The 20361-nt window shown below is 40.0% G+C and overlaps 1 protein-coding gene and 1 long non-coding RNA gene across 2 annotated transcripts; both read left to right on the top strand.

Annotated features, from left to right (window-relative positions):
* Nucleotides 1–601: 601 nt before the first annotated feature.
* Nucleotides 602–1517, top strand: LOC118740589. Its single transcript, XR_004993161.1, has 2 exons — nucleotides 602–709; nucleotides 766–1517. It is a non-coding gene; the product is annotated as an uncharacterized LOC118740589 (long non-coding RNA).
* A 3249-nt stretch (nucleotides 1518–4766) lies between these two features.
* Nucleotides 4767–11991, top strand: LOC118740584 (CD109 antigen-like). The gene is given in 10 exon segments (XM_036472182.1): nucleotides 4767–5844; nucleotides 5916–6553; nucleotides 7042–7867; nucleotides 7869–9282; nucleotides 9922–10675; nucleotides 10678–10739; nucleotides 10817–11010; nucleotides 11072–11246; nucleotides 11313–11418; nucleotides 11516–11991. Coding segments are annotated over 10 exon segments (5340 nt in total). The 5' UTR covers nucleotides 4767–4885; the 3' UTR covers nucleotides 11728–11991.
* Nucleotides 11992–20361: the final 8370 nt, after the last annotated feature.

The following is a 20361-nucleotide window of genomic DNA, read 5'->3' as shown; positions in this document are numbered from 1 at the left end:
AGCATATTTGGGAAATCCCTCAAGGTTTCGAGGATAATCGTAACAATACAGAAAGAACAAGGACCAGGGATGTAATTTTAAGTAAATCTTTATTCAGTGGCAAGGCGCAGAGCGTTCGGGGCAGCAATATTAATTTGTATCAAATATAACATTAAACGGTGGTTCTAATACATTTTTTGATATTATTAACCAGAGTACATACATTATATGGTATTTCATTCAAAATTAATGTACTATATGAACTTTTTTTCAAATATTTCTTAAGTTTCTTTCATCAGTGCTGAAAAGCAACCATGCGTGTAAGAAATTGTGTGGTACCTAAAATTTCACCTCTGGAAACTTTATCCCCATAAAGGACTTCACCACAGTTTTTTTACTGGATATACTGAGGCTGAGATCACCTGATTTTCAATTCTCTCATTCTCCGCACAGAGTTACATTCAAGTTTCAGAAAAAACTTTAAAATGTAAATTGAGAAATATTTTAGAAAAATGTGTTTTTATTCATTTGAATTCAATAAAAAAGAAATTAAAAATGCGTGCCAAGTCTTGCATTTCCAATAATAACGATAAATGTGTATGTTCCAGGCAATAATTTAAAATATTTGTGAAACTTATCGTTTGCGCTAAAATACATCAATGTGTGTGAAATTCGTTGTCATTGCTTTTGTTTTGAACATCATATTCGTGCCTGCCGGTGGAAAAATTAGGTAAATTTGCATTTATTTTTAAGAAAACATATAATTTAATATATATTTCTTTCCAGAGCGACATACGGACAAGTAAGATGATCATCGTTTAAACAAATGGTTTATTTTCTTGTACAAGCAGCCGTGGCCCGAGCAGCGCAAATCGTGGCAGAGAATTATAAGTAATAAGGGAAATAATAGTGCGATAAGAAACTGGAGCTCGGGGAAAACTATAATTTACGTCTCTACGCAGCACGTACGCATGTGTGGGTGCATTTGCGATTGTGGCCGAAGCAGCGGCCCGAAAAACCTTACCAAACCTTTTTTTATTTTACGCTTACATCAACGTTATGCCACAATCACGTGCCGCCGCAGCTGCAGCTACTGGCAGAGGCCCACAGGCACTCGTAAAAATTTGCCACTATTTACTGGACGCAACACAAGGTAGCAGTAAAGATATTGGACCTCATGCATTAAATGTGAGTTTAAGCTCCAACTCGATTTTCAGTACAAATTCTTGAGCTTAAGCTCACCCCTTTAGTGCAAAAATTGAGTCTGACCTTAGACTCATTTTTTATGCATGAGGCCCATTAAATCGCATAAATTGGTTGAAATGGTTGGAAGTGGACCAACAACTTGCTGCCTTCTCGTCAATTTGGTTACGTTGTGTTGACTAACTCCGGAGGCATTATGGATCTTGAGGAGGCCAGACGGTAACATTTGGGAGGCAAAATGCTAGGATTCTTGTTCTAAGCTGGGCACTGGGTATTCACACTTTTGTTAGTGTATTGAAGCTATTGCAGCTGGCAAGAGCAACATGTTTATATTATTTTTTACAAATATAAAAAGATGAAAGCCATTTGAAGTAATGAGTAAATTTGCGTGGAAGAAAATTAAGAATAAAGAAATTTGTATGATGAATATCGAGGAAAATCGTTTGCATCAAAATTTCTATTCAAATTTTTATTTGAATTATGACATCAACAGGGATGCTTTGAAACGTATCTTTTGTAGAGAAATTTTTATAATTCTTGTGATTATTGATATTTTCTAGAATTAAAAAAGCTAGTTCATATTAAAAAATATATTTAGACCATGATAAAAATATAGTAAGGTAGAACCGCTGAGAGTCACTTTTAAAATTCTTGACGTTTCCAAACAATTTAATTTTTAAATTTCTTCACAAACTCACACACACATTTTCATTTTCAATCTCAAGCAACAACAATTTCGAACAATTTCATTTTTTTATTTTCACATTTATATGATTTTAAAATGTTTTCAAACTTCAAAAAAAAATCATGGCCGACAAATTGAGAGAACGGTTATACCTTGCTATGTTTTTATCATGATTTAGACTACAAGTATGTAATGTACGTTTATTACGAACTGAAGCGATTTTAATGAGTATTCATAGCTTCATAGCAGTTACATCAAAATGCATATTTGACAAGAAAGAGTACAAGATTGCCCCGTCATAGTGGCGATGACATTTCTGTACAAAAAGTAAACAAAGCCGAATTGCATGTTAAAAGAAAATATCAGACCAGCCAATTTTCTCAATAATAAATTTTTCGATAGTAAGCGTGTTTTAATTGCGCTGAATTCTAAAAATATATGAGTTACAATGACAATTAATAAGGAAAATGTGAAAAAGCGGTGATTTTTCTGGAAGTATAAGTGAATTTCAGTACATTTAAAGTTTCTGATACGTCGTTTACTTTTAGATCAGAATTATCAAAATCGACAAATTCAAAGTAGGGGTATGTCTGACGGTGCCACCTTTGTTCGCTGCATCGTGCATATTGGGCAAATGACGTTTTTAAATGCATTTTACATACAAACATATGTACCAGTTCAAGATGAAAAAAGAAACTAAAATTAGTAATTTTTTTATGAATGTAGTTAAAAAAAGTTCACAGAGGAAATGCCGGTAATCAATCTATCGGCAATCACATAAAATCTATGTAGGGAAATGTAGATGTCAACAGAATAATAACTACAATAAAAAGCACCACTGAAGTGTGAGAACCAGGCAATTTTTCAATCTGAGCAAAAAATTCTTTAAATGCCGTTGTAAAAAGGTCAATACATTTCTTATAAAATAGTTTGATTTTTGATGGGTGGTATAACTCAGTGAAACGGTTATTAAAGAAAATAAAATTTTTAAAAGTAATAAATAGGAAAAAATGCACTAAAAATGTGAATTTAAATATTTTACCCAAATTCATAAAAAATTAAGAAATCGATTTTTTTATAAAAATGTCACTGTACAGAGCTATTTAAATCTATTTTATTTTTTATGAATAACGTCATTAGCATATACCGTTTTTATAAATGAATCTTGTAGCGTCGCGTTATATACATACATAGGTACATATATATATTTTGGCTGGCGAAATATGTACTTTTGCCAACTAATTAAAAAAGCGTATGATTCAATTTAACCACATTAAAAAAGTATTTAAATATTTTATGGCGCAACACAGCAACACTTTTTGTTTCACGAAACCCTTGAATACGAGCCTGTCATCTATTTCTTCTATTTCGACATTTCGCTTTTTTACATTTCTTTCATTTAACGTCATTCGCATTGTCACATTTCTCAAATTCGTTTTTACTTCGACATTTTGCTATTTCATAATTATTTCATTCTCATGTCATCCATCTTCCATTTCTTACCCTCCATTGCCGTTCGCATCGTCGAACGTGCCTGCCAAACACTGCCGCCATCATGCTTTTCAGTTTGGCAGGCACGTCCGCTGTTTGGCAGGCACGTCCGTTGTTAGAAAGAGAATAGACAAAAAAGGGGCATAGGATTCCATACTTGTAAGTATATACGATGATTCCAAAATAGCTATTGTGCTGCCACTGGATTAGTATTTCGTAATAATTCACTTTTCCTTATGAGATGTGTGCACTGTTCAATGCTTTTCGGTATCTTCTTTCGTTTAATACATATATAAATAATGAAAATTTTTAATAAAAAATCGCGCGATTTTTTATTAAAAATTTTCGCCTGCGTCGCTTTTTCCATAAAAATCAATACTTCGATAAATAATGAAAATTTTTAATAAAAAATCGCGCGATTTTTTCCATAAAAATCAATACTTCGATACTTTCTTATTTAGATGAAAGTAAAAAGAAGAAGAAGAAGAAGAAGAAGAAGTGTATAGTGTAAACTGAGTATAATAGCGCAAATGAAATGTGAAATAAAGTGGCAATACCAGCGATTTGAGGTTATAATAATTTTAGCAGGCGCAAAGTTTGTTTACTCTGTTTTATTAACGAAATATATAAAATAAAAGTGAATAAATGATTTGGTTTGCATAAAATAATAACCGGAAACGTTTTAGTAGTGTTTTAAAAGTGGAAACTGGTGATTTAGTGCATTTTTGACGTGGTAATTGCTCATAGAAAACAACGAAGTTTAACAAAAGTTTTTTGTTCATAACTTTTAAATGGTTAATAATATTACCTCTCCCCCTCCGGATTGTTATTAGGTGGGCCGAAACGCGTCGTTTGGTACCCCTCCCGACTTTTCCGCCCCTTTTTTAGGGGTTGTTACCCCCCTCTAGAGAATTACCCAATTTGCAATCTATGCAGCTCGTAGTATATAATGGAGAGAACCACTTCAACAGCACTCAGCATCAAAGTAATCCCCCTCCCCACACGTTGATTCAAAGACTTCCTGGCGCTACTTCGTTAGTCGTGGCTAGGTAGCCGGAACAACTTAGCGACTGTTATAGTTCTCTTTTTAGGAAACTTCTATACAACAACAATCAGATTTCCTGGGGAGGGGGAGTTGAGCACTGCTGCTAGAACAACATACTTACATGCAAATGTATATTTGTACATCTGTATACATGGACGAAACTAGAGTTATTATTCATTTATTACCAGAATATTTGCGCCTCACATATTTATAAAAAAAAGTGTTTACATTTATTATTTGCTACACTGTGCGCATTGCCTTTGAATGTGCTTTGGTACCCACTGAATCTACACGAATGCATGTTGCTAATCGATTTGTGAGGTTTGTGCCGGATCTGCTATTTGAAAATCTCATTCAGTTGTCGTTAAATCATTCATAAAAGCGGGTGGTTTAGAGATAAGATTACGTGATCTTATATGCCGCATGTCACTATTTTTTTTTTCTTTTTCACTTGCAGATCTTAAAAAGGTATTAACAACGGAATGCTGCAGCCCTTCATGTCCTACTCACCACCATTCAAACACTGGCTTCTTGTAGCCGCATTGCTTTTGCTCTGTTGCAATTTAAACATAGTCGCTGCACAACAAGAGAATTTTTATAATACACAACAACAGCAGCAGCAACAACAACAACAACAGCAGCAGCAACAACAACAACAGCAAGTATACAAACAAAATAATCCTCAAAATCCATTCCCTGGCTCTCAAGCCTACAATGATGTGAATCAACGCTTCAATAATGATCCTTATAATCAGAATTCCAATACGAATCAGAATCTCAATACGAATTTTAACCAAAATACAAATTATAATACGAATGATCCCGATGGCACACGCTATCGCACCGATAACTTCAATGATTTGCCAGTTGATGAACGTCCGAATGCGGGCTATGGCGGTGAGGAAGATTTAAGTTTCGGCCGCGGCAAAACTTCGTACAATGTAAAAGCAACTTTCTTAGAATCGTTCCATACGCGTGAACCGACTTATTTTATTGTTGCATCACGCATGGTGCGACCTGGCCTCATCTATAAGGTTGCGGTATCGATATTGCGTGCTCAGTACCCAGTAACGGTGCATGCCAGTATTTCGTGTGATGGTGTGCAGATCAGTGGTTATTCCAAAGATGTAAAAGTGGGCGTACCCGAAACGATGTTGATGCGCGTGCCGCCTACGAGCGTCAATGGCGAGTACAAACTGCGAGTAGAGGGTTTTTACCAAGATGTGTTCGGTGGTTTGGCCTTTCTGAATGAAACACGCTTGGATTTTTCGCAACGCTCGATGAGTATATTCATACAAACCGACAAACCTTTGTACATACAGGGCGAAACTGTGCGTTTCCGTTCGATACCGATCACAACTGAGCTGAAGGGCTTCGATAATGCAGTTGACGTTTATATGCTGGATCCGAATAAACATATTTTGCGGCGTTGGCTATCACGGTAAGAAAATTAACCTATTACGTGCTTGTTTAACGTGCATACTACACTATTTTTTTTTGTTTCCATTGCAGCCAATCGAATCTTGGTTCCGTCTCTTTGGAATACAAACTCGCTGATCAACCCACCTTTGGTGAGTGGACAATTCGTGTAATTGCACAAGGTCAAGTGGAAGAAGGGCACTTCAGTGTAGAAGAGTATTATCAGACTCGTTTTGAAGTAAATGTCACAATGCCAGCATTCTTTTTCACCACCGACCGGTTTATTCATGGCCGCGTGATGGCCAATTTCACCAGTGGTCACCCAGTACGCGGCAATCTGACGTTGAAAGCAACGATAAGACCTATCGGATACTTCAGTAATCAGGTGCTAAACGAAAAATTCCGTTTGGGACGTTCACCCACCGAAGAAGCTGCACGTTATTTGCAACATCAGAATGAACTGTACTACAATCAATACAGTCCAGTGCCTACAACAGAAGATGTTAATCGTAATCAAGATATGCTTTATCGCAATCAGTACGTTGTTGAGCGGCATTATGAATTTGAAGAGGAATGGCCTTTCTGGGTGCGCAAACCCGATGTGCCTGATACGTACGATTCTTGGACGGGTAGTTATCGTAAGACATTACCTTATTTGCGCTACTTCAACGGTACATTCCATTTCAAATGGCCAGTACGCGAACTGGAGGTTTTGGTGCCACAACTGGAGGGTGAGTTCATGTAGAAATGTTAAAATACCAAAACGAATCTCTTAAACTTTGAAAGTTCTCGAAAATGTCGAACGTATTGAGACTTTTATTTGTATTCGTGTTTCGGGTTTTCAACTTTTCTAAGGGAATATTCCAACAGTAATTATGTATTTGAATCTTAATGTTTTATTATGTCTCATGATGCAATAATTTTAAGCATATTATCATATTCCTGTGAATAAAAATACGCCTAATTTTATTATTTTAATTATCTACAACTTTATGAGACTACCAAGCCATATATATACCTATTCTGATAATCGGAACGCTGTTGAGAAGGCATACAATTTAGTAGTTTTTCAACTAAAAGGATTTTTTTATTCCAGTTTTTCTTGTACTTCCAAAATACAATATTGAACTAAGGTAGTTCGATTTCGAGCTGTCACAACGTACAACACCTTTCATTATTGCGTCATGATTATGTCTTTCTTCTCCGACAATTCCTACAGGCATGGAAGTATTAATCACCGCTACAGTTGGCGAAAAATTCTACGACGAAGTGACTTCAGGCTATGCAATTGCGCGCGTCTACAATTCCAGCATTCGTGTGGCCTTCTTAGGCGAGTCGCCACAAGTCTTCAAGCCCTCCATGCTGTTCACCGCTTACCTGGCCGTAGAGTATCATGATGGTTCACCAATTCATAAAAATCTACTACAGCAAGGTATAATGGATGTCACCGGCTTTGTGGAAAGCAAGAGTGGAGGCCGACGAGATTGGCCACCGACGCGACTGCAAATGTCCGCCGCTAGTCCTGGTATCTGGGCTGTGAAAGTGGATCTACGTAATGATCTACAGCTAGATGATCGTGCCCAATCGCTGGATTTCTTAAATGGCGTAGAACGTATGCGTCTGCAAGCGAGTTTCATTGATCCACGCGGTGAACGCACTCAAACAGAACTTCTGATGGTGTCACACTATTCGCCACGCAATCAACATATCATGGTTTCCACGAGCACAGATACGCCGGTCGTTGGCGAATACATCTTCTTCCACATACGTACGAATTTCTACCTGGAGGACTTCAACTATTTGATTATGTCCAAGGGTGTAATACTGGTAAACGATCGGGAAACAATAATAGAGGGCATACGCACTATCGCAGTTGTACTGAGCGCAGAGATGGCCCCAGTGGCTACGATTGTCGTTTGGAAGATAACACTCGCTGGCCAAATAGTTGCGGATTCGCTGACATTCCCGGTGAATGGCATTTCGCGAAACAACTTCACGGTCTACATTAATAACCGTAAAGCACGCACGGGTGAAAAGGTTGAAGTGACAGCGCGTTTACACCATGCAGGCAGGCAATGAGTTGACATATGCGAAAATAGTTACTAAAATGTCAACATTCGATGAGCAAACAAATGGCACACACAAGCACGTCTGGCACACGCATGAGGGCACACCCGATGAGCTAGTATACTTACCCGCCTCGTCGTTCGGCATCGACGCGAATCGCACCTTCGCATACAGCGGGTTAATTGTGTTCACGGATGGCTATGTACCGCGGCGTTACGACGCTTGTAATCGCACACTCGGTTACGGCGAGTGCCTGTCCGGACGTTGCTATCCGCTAAATAAGAAATGCGATGGGCTGTTTGACTGTGATGATGGTACCGATGAAATTGGTTGTCGCATACGCAATGACACAGAACTAATAGATTATCGCAAGTATCATTTTAATCGCATTTTGCGACACTACGAAAATGTTTGGCTATGGAAAGATGTAAATATTGGACCGCATGGACGTTATATATTCAATGTTGAGGTGCCAGATCGCCCTGCCTACTGGATGGTGAGCGCCTTCAGTGTTAGCCCCTCGAAAGGTTTCGGTATGTTGACCAAAGCGATTGAGTATGTTGGCGTACAACCGTTTTTCATTAACGTCGAGATGCCCACGCATTGTCGACAAGACGAACAGGTTGGCATACGTGTGACTGTCTTCAATTACATGACCACGCCCATAGAGGCAACGGTAGTGTTGCATGGCAGCAAGGATTATAAGTTTGTGCATGTCGAGGAAAATGGTATTGTACGTTCCTACAATCCACGTACCTCTTTTGGCGAGCATCAGTTCTTCATCTACTTGGATGCACAGGGTACTACGGTGGTTTATGTGCCGGTGGTGCCACAAAAGTTGGGTGATATCGATGTAACATTGCATGTGGCCACCTTGCTGGGTACCGATACAATTACACGGCGTCTGCATGTTGAATCGGATGGATTGCCGCAATATCGCCATCAATCCATACTCTTGGATCTTTCGAATCGCGCTTACGTACTTGAATATATGCATGTGAATATTACACAAACACCAGAGATACCATACCAAGTGGATCGTTATTTTGTCTATGGCTCGAATCGAGCACGTATCTCCGTTGTGGGCGATGTGGTTGGACCGATTTTCCCTTCGTTGCCAGTGAATGCTACTTCACTGCTCTATTTACCTATGGAATCGGCGGAACAGAAAGCATTCTCATTTGCTGCGAATCTGTACACAATCATGTATATGCGTTTGATCAATCAACGTAATAAGACAACGGAAAAGCATGCCTTCTATCACATGAATATTGGCTATCAACGCCAATTGAGCTTCATGCGCCCAGATGGCTCATTCTCACTCTTCCGGTCGGATTGGAATAACTCTGCCTCGTCCGTGTGGTTAACTGCGTATTGCGTCCGTATTTTCCAGGTGAGGTAGACCCAACTGTCGTGGAAAGACCGTCAGCTATATTGTTGTTTACCCAGATACTGTAAATAGAAGTTTTTTTTTTAGCTTTTGAAGAGTCTCAAGTTATTCTCTTGTTCTTATCGGGACAGTTCCAGTTTTTTTTTTTTAAGTTTAGAATTTTTTTGCCGAGGGTGTTGCTGTTTTTTTTTCTATACGCAAATAAATTGTATTTATTCGTTATATGACTTCCATACGATACAAAAATTCTAAAAGATTAATGGTAAGGTTTAGCTACTCGAAACTTTCGCATTATCAGACTAAAATTTAGTGGGCTATAAAACTGTATACACAAAAAAAAACTCGTAACACTTAACAAAAAAAAATAATTAATTCTAACAAAAAAAAATAGAAATTGGTGAAAATTTGTTGATTTTTTTTTGCAATTTTCTAAAAAATTTTAAACTTGGGGTTAACACATAGTGGGGTTGCATAGCTTTTGTAACAGAATGAACCGTATTTTAATTGAGAAGTCTTAAAAATAAATAAACATAAGCGGCAAACAACATAACTTTGAAATGGGGTTGCTATAGATATGACCGATACCGTAACTATTTTAATGCTCCATTTTTCTTTTTGTTTTATTTCGTTTTTTTCCAACAGGAAGCTTCCTTCTACGAATGGGAAAATTTTATTTGGATTGACCCAACTATCATCGAGAAGAATATGCGTTGGTTACTGCAACATCAGACGCCTGAGGGTGGTTTCTACGAAGTCACTTGGCTGCCAGATCGCAAGATGAATCGCACGAATTTTGCCAATAATACTAGTTTACAAAATCGCAACGTTACGCTCACCTCGCACGTACTTATCTCATTGGCCTCGGTTAAAGATCTTTCCGGTTCGCTGGGCGCGCGTGTTGCGCTGGCACAACAACGCGCCATATCATGGATCGAACGCAATATGCAATTCTTGGAAGATACCGAAGAGCCATATGACGTAGCCATCACTGCATATGCCCTCCTACTCTGCAAGTCACCAATGGCTGAGCATGTCTTTTCGATATTGCGGCGACATGCACGCGTAATCGGTGATTTTATGTATTGGGGTAGCAAAGAGGTGCCACAACCGCCAAAGAAATTAGAAAATCAAAAATGGTTCTCACTACCGCGGCTGCCATACGAATTTGATGCTATGAATATTGAGACAACTGCTTATGCGTTGCTAGTTTACGTCTCTCGCCGTGAATTTATTGTCGATCCAATAGTACGTTGGTTGAATGCGCAACGTCTGAACGATGGCGGCTGGGCATCTACACAAGATACCAGTGCAGCATTGCGTGCGCTTGTCGAGTATACAGTACATTCGCGTATAAGTGAGGTTTCATCTTTGACGGTGGAAGTAGAGGCGTCATCGCAAGCGGCAAAATACAAGCCTTACACATCGATGACACGAATTTGGCGCAGCTGCAAAGTATTGAGGTGAGTTTACTGATTGGGAGTGGGGCTTAAGAATACATATATACATATTTTTTAATGTTTTCTTATTTGCCCAACAGATACCCGAATCTTGGGGAACAGTTAAGGTGCAAGCCAAAGGTGCTGGTTATGCGATATTGCAAATGCATGTGCAATACAATGTTGACATAGCGAAATTCCAGACGAAACCGCCTGTGCCAGCATTCGGTCTGCATACTAGAGCCATCTTCCACGGCAGAAATCAGTCGCACCTATCATACGTCGCATGTCAAAAGTGAGGAAATTGCTTGAACTTTTACTAAACGAACTTTTTGTTAATTATGAACTTTTTTCAGTTGGATTAATACACGCGAATCGGAACGCTCCGGTATGGCGGTGCTTGATGTCGCTATACCTACTGGCTATTGGATACAACAACAACGTCTCGATCACTATGTGTTTAGCAATCGTGTGCGAAATTTACGTCGGGCTAAATACACTCACCAGAAAGTTATCTTCTACTTTGACTATGTAAGTATTGTGGTTTTTAAATAACTGAATTTCCGTAAACGAATTTTCTCTTTTTTTTCGTTGCAGCTCGATCAAGAAGATATTTGTGTTAATTTCACTATCGAACGTTGGTTCCCAGCGGCGAATATGTCACGTTATTTGCCCATACGCGTCTACGACTACTATGCGCCAGGTACGGAATGAGTTTATTTCGATATTGTTCTGTTAATTGTCTACCTTTATACTAAAATTTGTATTTATTGTTTTCACATCTTATACCTACTTTACAGAGCGCTTCAACGAGTCCATTTTCGATGCGTTACCCACATACCTGCTGAACATTTGTGAAGTGTGCGGCAGTTCGCAGTGTCCATACTGTTCCATTTACAATATGGGTTGGCGAGCTACTATGTCTGTCTCACTTCTATTCTTTAGCGTATTAATATATCTAATGCGCAGTCGAATGCATGTAGTGCTTAATTGCCTGTATTTGTTCACATAAGCCACCCTAAGATAGTTAAAAACCCAGATTTGTGCCCTTCCTGTATACTTTTCCTGGTCCCAATATTTGAGTTTGTGTTTAATATTAAGCTTAGAATTGAAGTTTTTTACCCTCAACTATTATTTTTTTTCATATACAAATCTTTAGTGTTCACATACTGCACACCATTTAAAATACCTATAGTATAAGCTAGAAAAGACAAGTGGATGTAATACAGTGGAATAGCATGCTCAGCTGGTTCCTTAGTCGCTCGAATATTTATATTGATCTATTATTTTTAGTGGCCAAATAATAGACATAAGAACACTCATGAGAAATGTAGACATAACAAAACTGTCAAAGCTAAACTTCAAAATGGGGGGGATTGCCAGATGAATGTACGTAACCAATGTTATCCAAGACACGAACCATCATATCGGCATAGGCACGAATTGACAGTGACAATAGGGAAATGCACACACTTACACACGATAAAAGAATCGGTGGTCACATACCTCGAGGCTAAGGAAATATTCTTCCTTTCCCGAATTGGACACGGAGCGAACCACACGCATCAGCCCTCGCAAGAACGGAAGTAATCTTAACCAAATAATTAAACTGTGTTAAAAGCTGGCGACATTCAGTTAGTCGATATTCACCCATATCTAATAAAGGGAAATCGACTGAGCCCAAACATAAGGAAAAAGGCTATCAGTAAAAAGCCGTAAGTGTGCAAAGTGTTCGAGGCGGTAACAGAATTTAATCGTGCTATTCGTTTGCGGTTTTTTTTTTATCTTGTATCTGGTTCAGTCAAAGGCAAAGGGTTCCGTCATATTTCTTCCGGCGAATCCCCAACCAAATTGTGCAGGGGAAAATAAAGAAGTTGTGAATGCAAAACCTGGTCTATTCATTTGACAGCAATTGGACCCCCATTCGCCGATTATCCCAAAATCATCAAAACGTAAGTCTGCCACTTTCTTGTCACCATCCCATTGGAAACGAGCTACCCAACAACAGTAAATCGAGATTCCTGTTTGGACCGACAAAAGAAGGCCAAGCAAATCATTGGCGCCCAACTAAACGGGTGAAAAAGAATAAGTTTTTGTTGAACATAACCACACTTAAGCCCGGCATAAAATAACCGCGTGCTCATCTAAAGGAAAATAGCAATTTCATCATCGAATCAATTTAATACATCATAAAATTAGATTTAAAGAAAAATTAAAATATTTTAGTCGTTTTTCTCATTTTGTTGGTCACAAAATTGTACGTCGGTGAACCATACATATTCGAGTTTAATCGATTTTGGATTAATTTTTTCGTTTAGAAATTCTGCTATTATAAATCGTCATTGAGATTGAATCAAATAATTTTATTTGAATTCATAATCACTGTAAATCATTATCGTCCTCAGTCTTCACACGGCATGATTTAATTGATTTTTATTAGAGCTCGTTTTCAATCAAAATTTTTGTATATATTTTGATTTTTTATTTCCAAGGGGGTGAATGGTGATCGATTTGCGATGCGAACACCATTGATCAGCAGTCATAACCATTCTCGTTCAGTTCAGTTCGCCAATTCTGAAAAGCAAGTTAATTGAATTTTTTTTAATCAAGTAAAACCACCCATTGACGGTCAAGATTTTTGAACCGATAATTTTTGCCTCTTTTCGTCTTTCGGTATGAGTTCCAGTAACGCAACCGATAACACGGTCAATACTAATTGAACCAAACTTTTCATTTTTCTTTATTCTTCGTGTATTCATTACCAATAAGATTTGAAATTCGTATCAAATTAATCTCGCTTAACATTCTCAAACTGGTTGAATATTCTCAGTCTGATTTGGTCTTCCGGTAAATTCGGGGGTGGATAGTCTTGATCTTTGTTGCGTACCTTGTTGGCGACAGAAGGGACCGAAGGAGATACAGGTAATACTCCTAAGTATTCAAGGCCTTCGCTGCATCCCGGGAGCAAACAACTTGGTCCATAAGAAGATTCGAGCTAGTGCGTTAAACGCCATTCTCAGCCCACGTTCGGTATAATATTATTAAATTACATTTTGGACCGAAAATCACATGAGACATACAACCAATTGAGCGTGAATTTTTTTTGTTATACTAAGAGTAATATTAAAATAGATATTGATTTATTCGGCATTATTTTATTTCGAAATTGCATGTTCCAAACGAACATTGATTTTTTTTCCTCGCTGATTTAGCTCACACACTATCATAGAATAGAATAATAATAATATTAAATAATAAACTGAAGTAAATACTGTATTGATTTTAATCGAGTACCATCCTCTTAGAACCTAGACGTTAATAGTACGGACTTTAGAACGGACTGGTAGAATTTTTAATAATTTGAGTTTACAGTTCTGTATTTGAGTCTTTCAACATGGAATTGTTTCCCATTCTCGATGCAACCTATTTGACAGACGAACAGCGACAGATCGAAGGTGAGATATATAACCTATATCCAGCACCAGTTCAGTGGACCGACACCGAAATAACCGCTCTCAATGGTAAAATATCTGCTTACGTTGACCAACCATGGTTGATAAAATCTCATGCCATACACCAAATGAGTGAGTTGGAAATATGTGAGAGAGCATATCGAGAACTGAATGCAAATGAGGCGTTAACACCGCAGAGTCGCCTTCATCAAATGATACATTATTGTTATCGAACCGCTCGGTTAAAGTTAAAACCTGAATCGGCTCCACGCCAAGAGGACCTGGTCGGAAGGTTTCAATCAAAGATTCGTGAGCTTCGGATGTCTTCACCGAATACGGTAATCCCGACGTGCGATTCCCGATTAAGTTTGAACTCGACTTTCCATGGGTTTGATAATGAACGGGGAACAATGAGTTTAGCTCAAAATACTGTTCCATCACCACGTTTACCCTTAACTAGACCGGATCCGATTTCAAACCAGTATATACCGATTTCGGTTCAGGCAACTGAACCACGGTATACCCTGACCACTAGTACGGTTAATTCAAATGCTCAACCAGCAGTTCCTAATTTATTGTCAGGCGAAACGGAACCAACACCCTCATTGCACCAACTGTCTGTAATGGTGGCTGAGTTGTTGAGAACACAAACACAGATGCAACAGCAAATGATCCGTGATCGGATTCATTTGCAGCCAACAATACCTGACGTTCGTGACATTAACCAAACCATGCCACCGACCTTGAATCATACCTGGATACCACCATCAGTGGATCCTCCTCATGTTTCTTTGGTTGGTCCGTCACCCTTACAAACTCAAATGACCAATACCTACCGTGGTGTTAGAACGTCTCATACTCAAGAACCAATTAATGAACCATCTCATTTATATCCGAATTATTCGCTATCCGGTCCACCGCAATCACGACCAAATCAAGCCACTATATTCGACGAATCTGCCCAAGCGGATGCAATGGATAGGAAATTTAGAGGCTTACCATCATGGATGGGACGTGCTCAATTCGATGGCGTTCACGTAAACGAAAAATTTCTATCGGTTGAAGATTATTTGGCTATTATTGGCTCATTTCGATATAAGATCGGGGTACCCGACCATGAATTGGTTACGCGTTTGGTACCCACACTCACGGGGGCCGCTCGACAATGGTATTTCACCGAACTGAGAAAGTTCGGAGATTATCAGGATTTTTGCACAAAACTTCGTGCTCGTTTCCTCAACAAACATACTCGGGCTCAAGTAATAATGTCATATGCGCAGATTAAATTCGACCCACGGTCGCAAACACTGTTGAAACATATCGATGACTTGACATTCCAATTGCAGGGTAATGCCTGTGGCCTGGATGAACGGGATCACCTCGATATCATCATCGGTACCTTATCCGATCATCTTCGTGAACTCGTCCACACTCGACAAGTCCACACGTTAGAACAATTGCGGGAGTTCGCTCAGCGAATTGCACCGCATTCGTTCATTGTTGCCACATCCCGTCCGGAAAGGACCCGTTCGGATAGACAGCGATCAGAACCACGGGAAATTTCGGCACTACATGATTCGCCGGATGATTCTTTACATTCGGAATATACCGCTTCGTTCCCTGGATCCGACTCAGATGACAGGGAATGTGCATACGTGGGCAAGCATAATAAACCCTTTAAACCATCTCAGAAACGTACGGATTCGAAACCAGTCGGTGATTATAAAAATGACACAAATCGAAATGAGAATGACACGAAAGCAGGAACCATCGTCGACCCATTTCTCACTGTTGAGGGGGACGAAAATTTACGATGTGCAAAATGTCTCGTGTGGGGTCATCACTTCAAAAGGTGTCGAACCCAACCGAATCGGGTGATATGCTACAAATGTACACGACCGGGAGTGACGTCGGACCAATGCCCGTGTTCAAAAAACGCATAAGTGAGTCGATTGGGAATAGTGGCCCATCGTACTCAGAATCCATAACTTTTTCTAAATCCACTGTCTCAAATAATCCTCATTCTACCGAAGTCCCTCTACAAATCGACACATCTTCAGTCCCGAATTCCAGTAATAATTCTACTCTGATTCTTAACGAATATAATCAAACTCAAAGGGATGGCAAAGAACCATCAACCAAATGTTCTGAACGAACACCACCACTTACCAAACCTACTTCAGCTCCAGTCCCTAATCACAAACAAGACGCGGTTAATCAAGTTAACCAACCACGACTCCGCGATGTTTTCTTTATCTCAGAGAAATGTTTGACCTATAATATTCCGAACGATTGTCGCGATTATCTCACGGTTATGGTTAACAACCATTCTCATACGGTTTTACTCGATGGTGGAGCCGAAGTCACAGTCGTATCACAAACGTTTTATGAGAAGTACAAATGGGGACAGTTGCAACCTACCAAAACATCCATTGGTCTTGCCGATAATTCGATCTCTTTTAAGGCCATTGGTAAAGTGAATGTATTATATACGGTCGGTAGTCTTACCCGAATTGTGCCAACTATTGTCGTTCCGATCTCACTGAAACACCCAATTATGGGACGGACATTCCTGGAGGCCTTCTTTTTCGAACTGGTGCAGAACCAAGAAAAAGTGGAGCGATTTTTAAAAAATACAGCCAAAGGTGATACGGAAGAGGTTGCATCCACGAAAGTTGAAATGATTACGGCGGATGAATTTATTAATTTTTGTAACCAATGGAGTGGGAAAGAACCAGCTCAGGTATCTTCTATGAGTAGTGATCTGGAGCCAATTGACGCTTCCACACTCGGTTTAGATGGTGACATAGATACACCAAAAATGACCAGCGTCAGCCTTCCACATAATCTCACTCCAGAACAAAGACAAATGTTGGACGCCGTTCTCAAACTTTTTAATCCAACTCCTGTGTCTGGTCCCTTAAATGTCACTAATCAGATCGAACACGCAATTGACACAGGTGATGCAAAACCCGTCATGAAACGCCAGTATCCAGTATCGCCATACGTGGCTGAACAAGTTCAAGCCGAACTGGACAAAATGCGTAGTCGTGACATCATTATGACCATCGAAGAAAGTCCTTGGCGGTCACCAATTCTGGCTGTAAAAAAGAAAGACGGAACTTGTCGCGTATGCTTGGACGCAAGAGAATTGAATAAAATCACCGTTCCAAATGCCTATCCAATTACGGATACTAACCAGATTTTAGCACGACTAAATTCAGCAAAATACCTAACCAGTATTGATCTGTCTCAAGCTTTCTTTCAAATTCCCTTGGCAAAATCGAGCCAACTGAAAACCGCATTTGCATTCGGGAACAGGCTTTACGCTTTTCGTCGCATGACGATGGGGTTGAGAAACTCACCCGCCACATTAGCCATTCTCATTGATAAAATTTTCCGGGATTTAGTTCCACATGCATTCGCATTCGTGGATGATTTCATAATTTGCACTTCGACGTTTGAAGAACACGTTAAGATATTGGCTATTGTTGCAAAACGTTTGGCTGGGGCCGGCTTAACCATCTCAACATCCAAATCGAATTTTTGCTGTAAACGATTGGAATTCCTGGGTTACGTTTTGTCTCAAGAGGGTCTATCTGCGAATCCATCTCGTATTCGAGCTATTGTGGAATTCGCACGGCCCAAAACGGCAAAAGAAGTCAGACGGTTTGTTGGTGCAGCAGGCTGGTACCGTAAATTTATTCCAAATTTCTCGGAGATCACAGCTCCCCTTTGCGAATTGTATAAAGGAAACCGCAAGGGACCCATTGAATGGAATACCGCTGCTGAACAAGCCTTTCTCAAACTCAAAGAGTATTTAACTACTACTCCCGTTCTGACTATGGCAGATTATTCAAAACCATTCAAGGTTTATACCGATGCCTCGCTGATCGCGGCGGGAGCTGTTCTAGTACAAGAACATGATGGGAATGAACGGGTGGTTCAGTATTTTTCAAAGAAATTCTCGAAAGCCGAACAAAATTACACAGCCTCCGAACGGGAATGCCTAGCCGTTCTCTTAGCGGTCGAAAAGTTTCGTCCATATTTTGAGGGTCGTGAATTGGTTGTGGTAACGGATCATGCAGCGTTACGCTGGCTACAAACTCTCAAAGATCCAACTGGTCGCTTATGTCGTTGGGCGATCCGATTATCACCATACGAACTCAAAATTATTCATAAACCAGGAAAACATTTGGAACTTCCTGACGCCTTATCTCGTTCTTTTGCTCTTCTCAACATCGTTCGCAGAAACCCAATTGACCTTCCGAGTGATTTTCACGTGAATCTTTCCCCAATCATGTCCGTGATTAACATTGACCCAAATACTGGCGATAAATGGTACAACAAAATGCATGCCATGGCCTCAAAACAACCATTAGATAGATACAAAATCGAAAACAACCTTCTATACCATCGATTGAAATTTTCCAATCAAAGTGCGGAAATACTGTGGACACTTTGTGTACCATCTTCTGATAGAGCCAAAGTTCTCAATGAAAACCACAACCAACATTTGCATCAGGGTGTTTGGAAAACTTACAGACGTATCTCACAACGCTATTACTGGCCAAACATGTATGAGTCCGTTTACCAGTACGTTCGGCAATGTGAACTATGCCACCGCATTAAACCAAGTAATGAGAGCACCAAAACACCTCACGGCGAATATAGAGAACCAAAACGACCGGGTCGTCAATTATCGATTGACTTCGTCGGTAAGCTGCCCATGTCTAAAAATCGTAACCAATGGATCTTCGTAGCCATCGACTGCTACTCGCGATATGTCTGGGCGCAGCCCATGAAAAGTGCAAACGCTATATCCGTAGTCAATTCTCTTCGACATATATTCACTGTGAATGGCTGCCCCGAACTCATTATATCAGATAATGGTACTCAATTCGTCAGTCAAACTTTCGCAAAGCTTTGCGCCGATTATAATATCAAACACATGAAAACCCCTTTGTACCATCCACAAGCCAATCAGGTGGAGGCGACAAACAAAAGCATAAAACTTGGATTACGTGCTCACATGGCTGATCTTCTTGAACACTGCTCCTGGGAAAACCATCTTTCTCGGGTTATTCATGATATTAACACTTCAGTGCATTCAGCCACGGGCTACACGCCATATTTTCTGCACACCGGTCGTGAATATGTGAAAGATGGAAACGAATATAAATTATTATTGGATGTAAATCCATACCATACCCAGGATGTGGAACAACGTAAAGTTCTGGCTGATGAAATTCGAGACAAACAGTTCGAACTATATCAACAAACAGCACAACGAGCATTGACCCGCAAAAGAGAACGCCATTTCGAGATTGGCTCGGAAGTGTACATTCCCAATCCTAAACAGTCTGTGGCCGGAGAGGGCTATGCACAAAAACTAGCCCCACCAAAAATTAGAGCCTATGTTTCACGGAAACTTGGTTCGAATTCATATGAACTGATCGATGCTAAACACCGGGTGCTTGGCAATTATTCCGCCGATTTAATCACAACACGTTAACTTAGTCAGTACCTTCGCCTTCTCAAGAAATTCAATGAATATAGGGTGGCCCTCCATACTTGATAGATTTTGCATTATTACAAGGTACCCGGCTTCTAGTCAACAAAAACCAATGGGATATTCCCTTAGATTCGAAACACATCCCTAGCGCAATCGATCCGCCACAGTCGGGTAAATCGCGTATCAATAACTTTGCCGTTGCGCTAGTCATTCAGAAAGGGACATCGTCAGGGAAATTTGCAAAACCGACGCCACTTTTACTTATTGGATTGCCGCGGTCACCCGAACTTTTACGCACGCTTAATACTGACAAGTGGACAAGGTAAGCGGTACACGTAGTAACGGGGTTGGGTGTGTGTAGTGGAGAGCAATAAAAATCCACACCCGTCTACGCTGTCCTCATCCTCAATACAAACTCAACCACGAACCACTGTTCAACCAACCACCTCATGCCCGGTACGATTCATCCGCACCATCGGTCTGCCCCGGCGCAGTCTACTCTATACATCCACCGAACCCATCCCGACAGCACCAGTTGTAGTTCCGGGAAGCCCGTCTATGGCTCGTCGCCGAGATGCTTTACGCCAACCCAATCTGTCGTCGAGTCCTGAGAAGGAATTCGTTGGTCGGGCTCGGCGATAGGTGCCAACAAGCCCATAAGAACAACAAAAAAAAAAAA

This window comes from Rhagoletis pomonella, unplaced genomic scaffold, assembly GCF_013731165.1.
Source record: "Rhagoletis pomonella isolate Grant_MI unplaced genomic scaffold, Rhpom_1.0 Rhpom_scaffold_00006, whole genome shotgun sequence".
Taxonomy (NCBI): Eukaryota; Metazoa; Arthropoda; class Insecta; order Diptera; family Tephritidae; genus Rhagoletis; species Rhagoletis pomonella.
The sequence above is the reverse complement of the archived record's forward strand: the minus strand, read 5'-3'. Positions and strand labels throughout refer to the sequence as shown.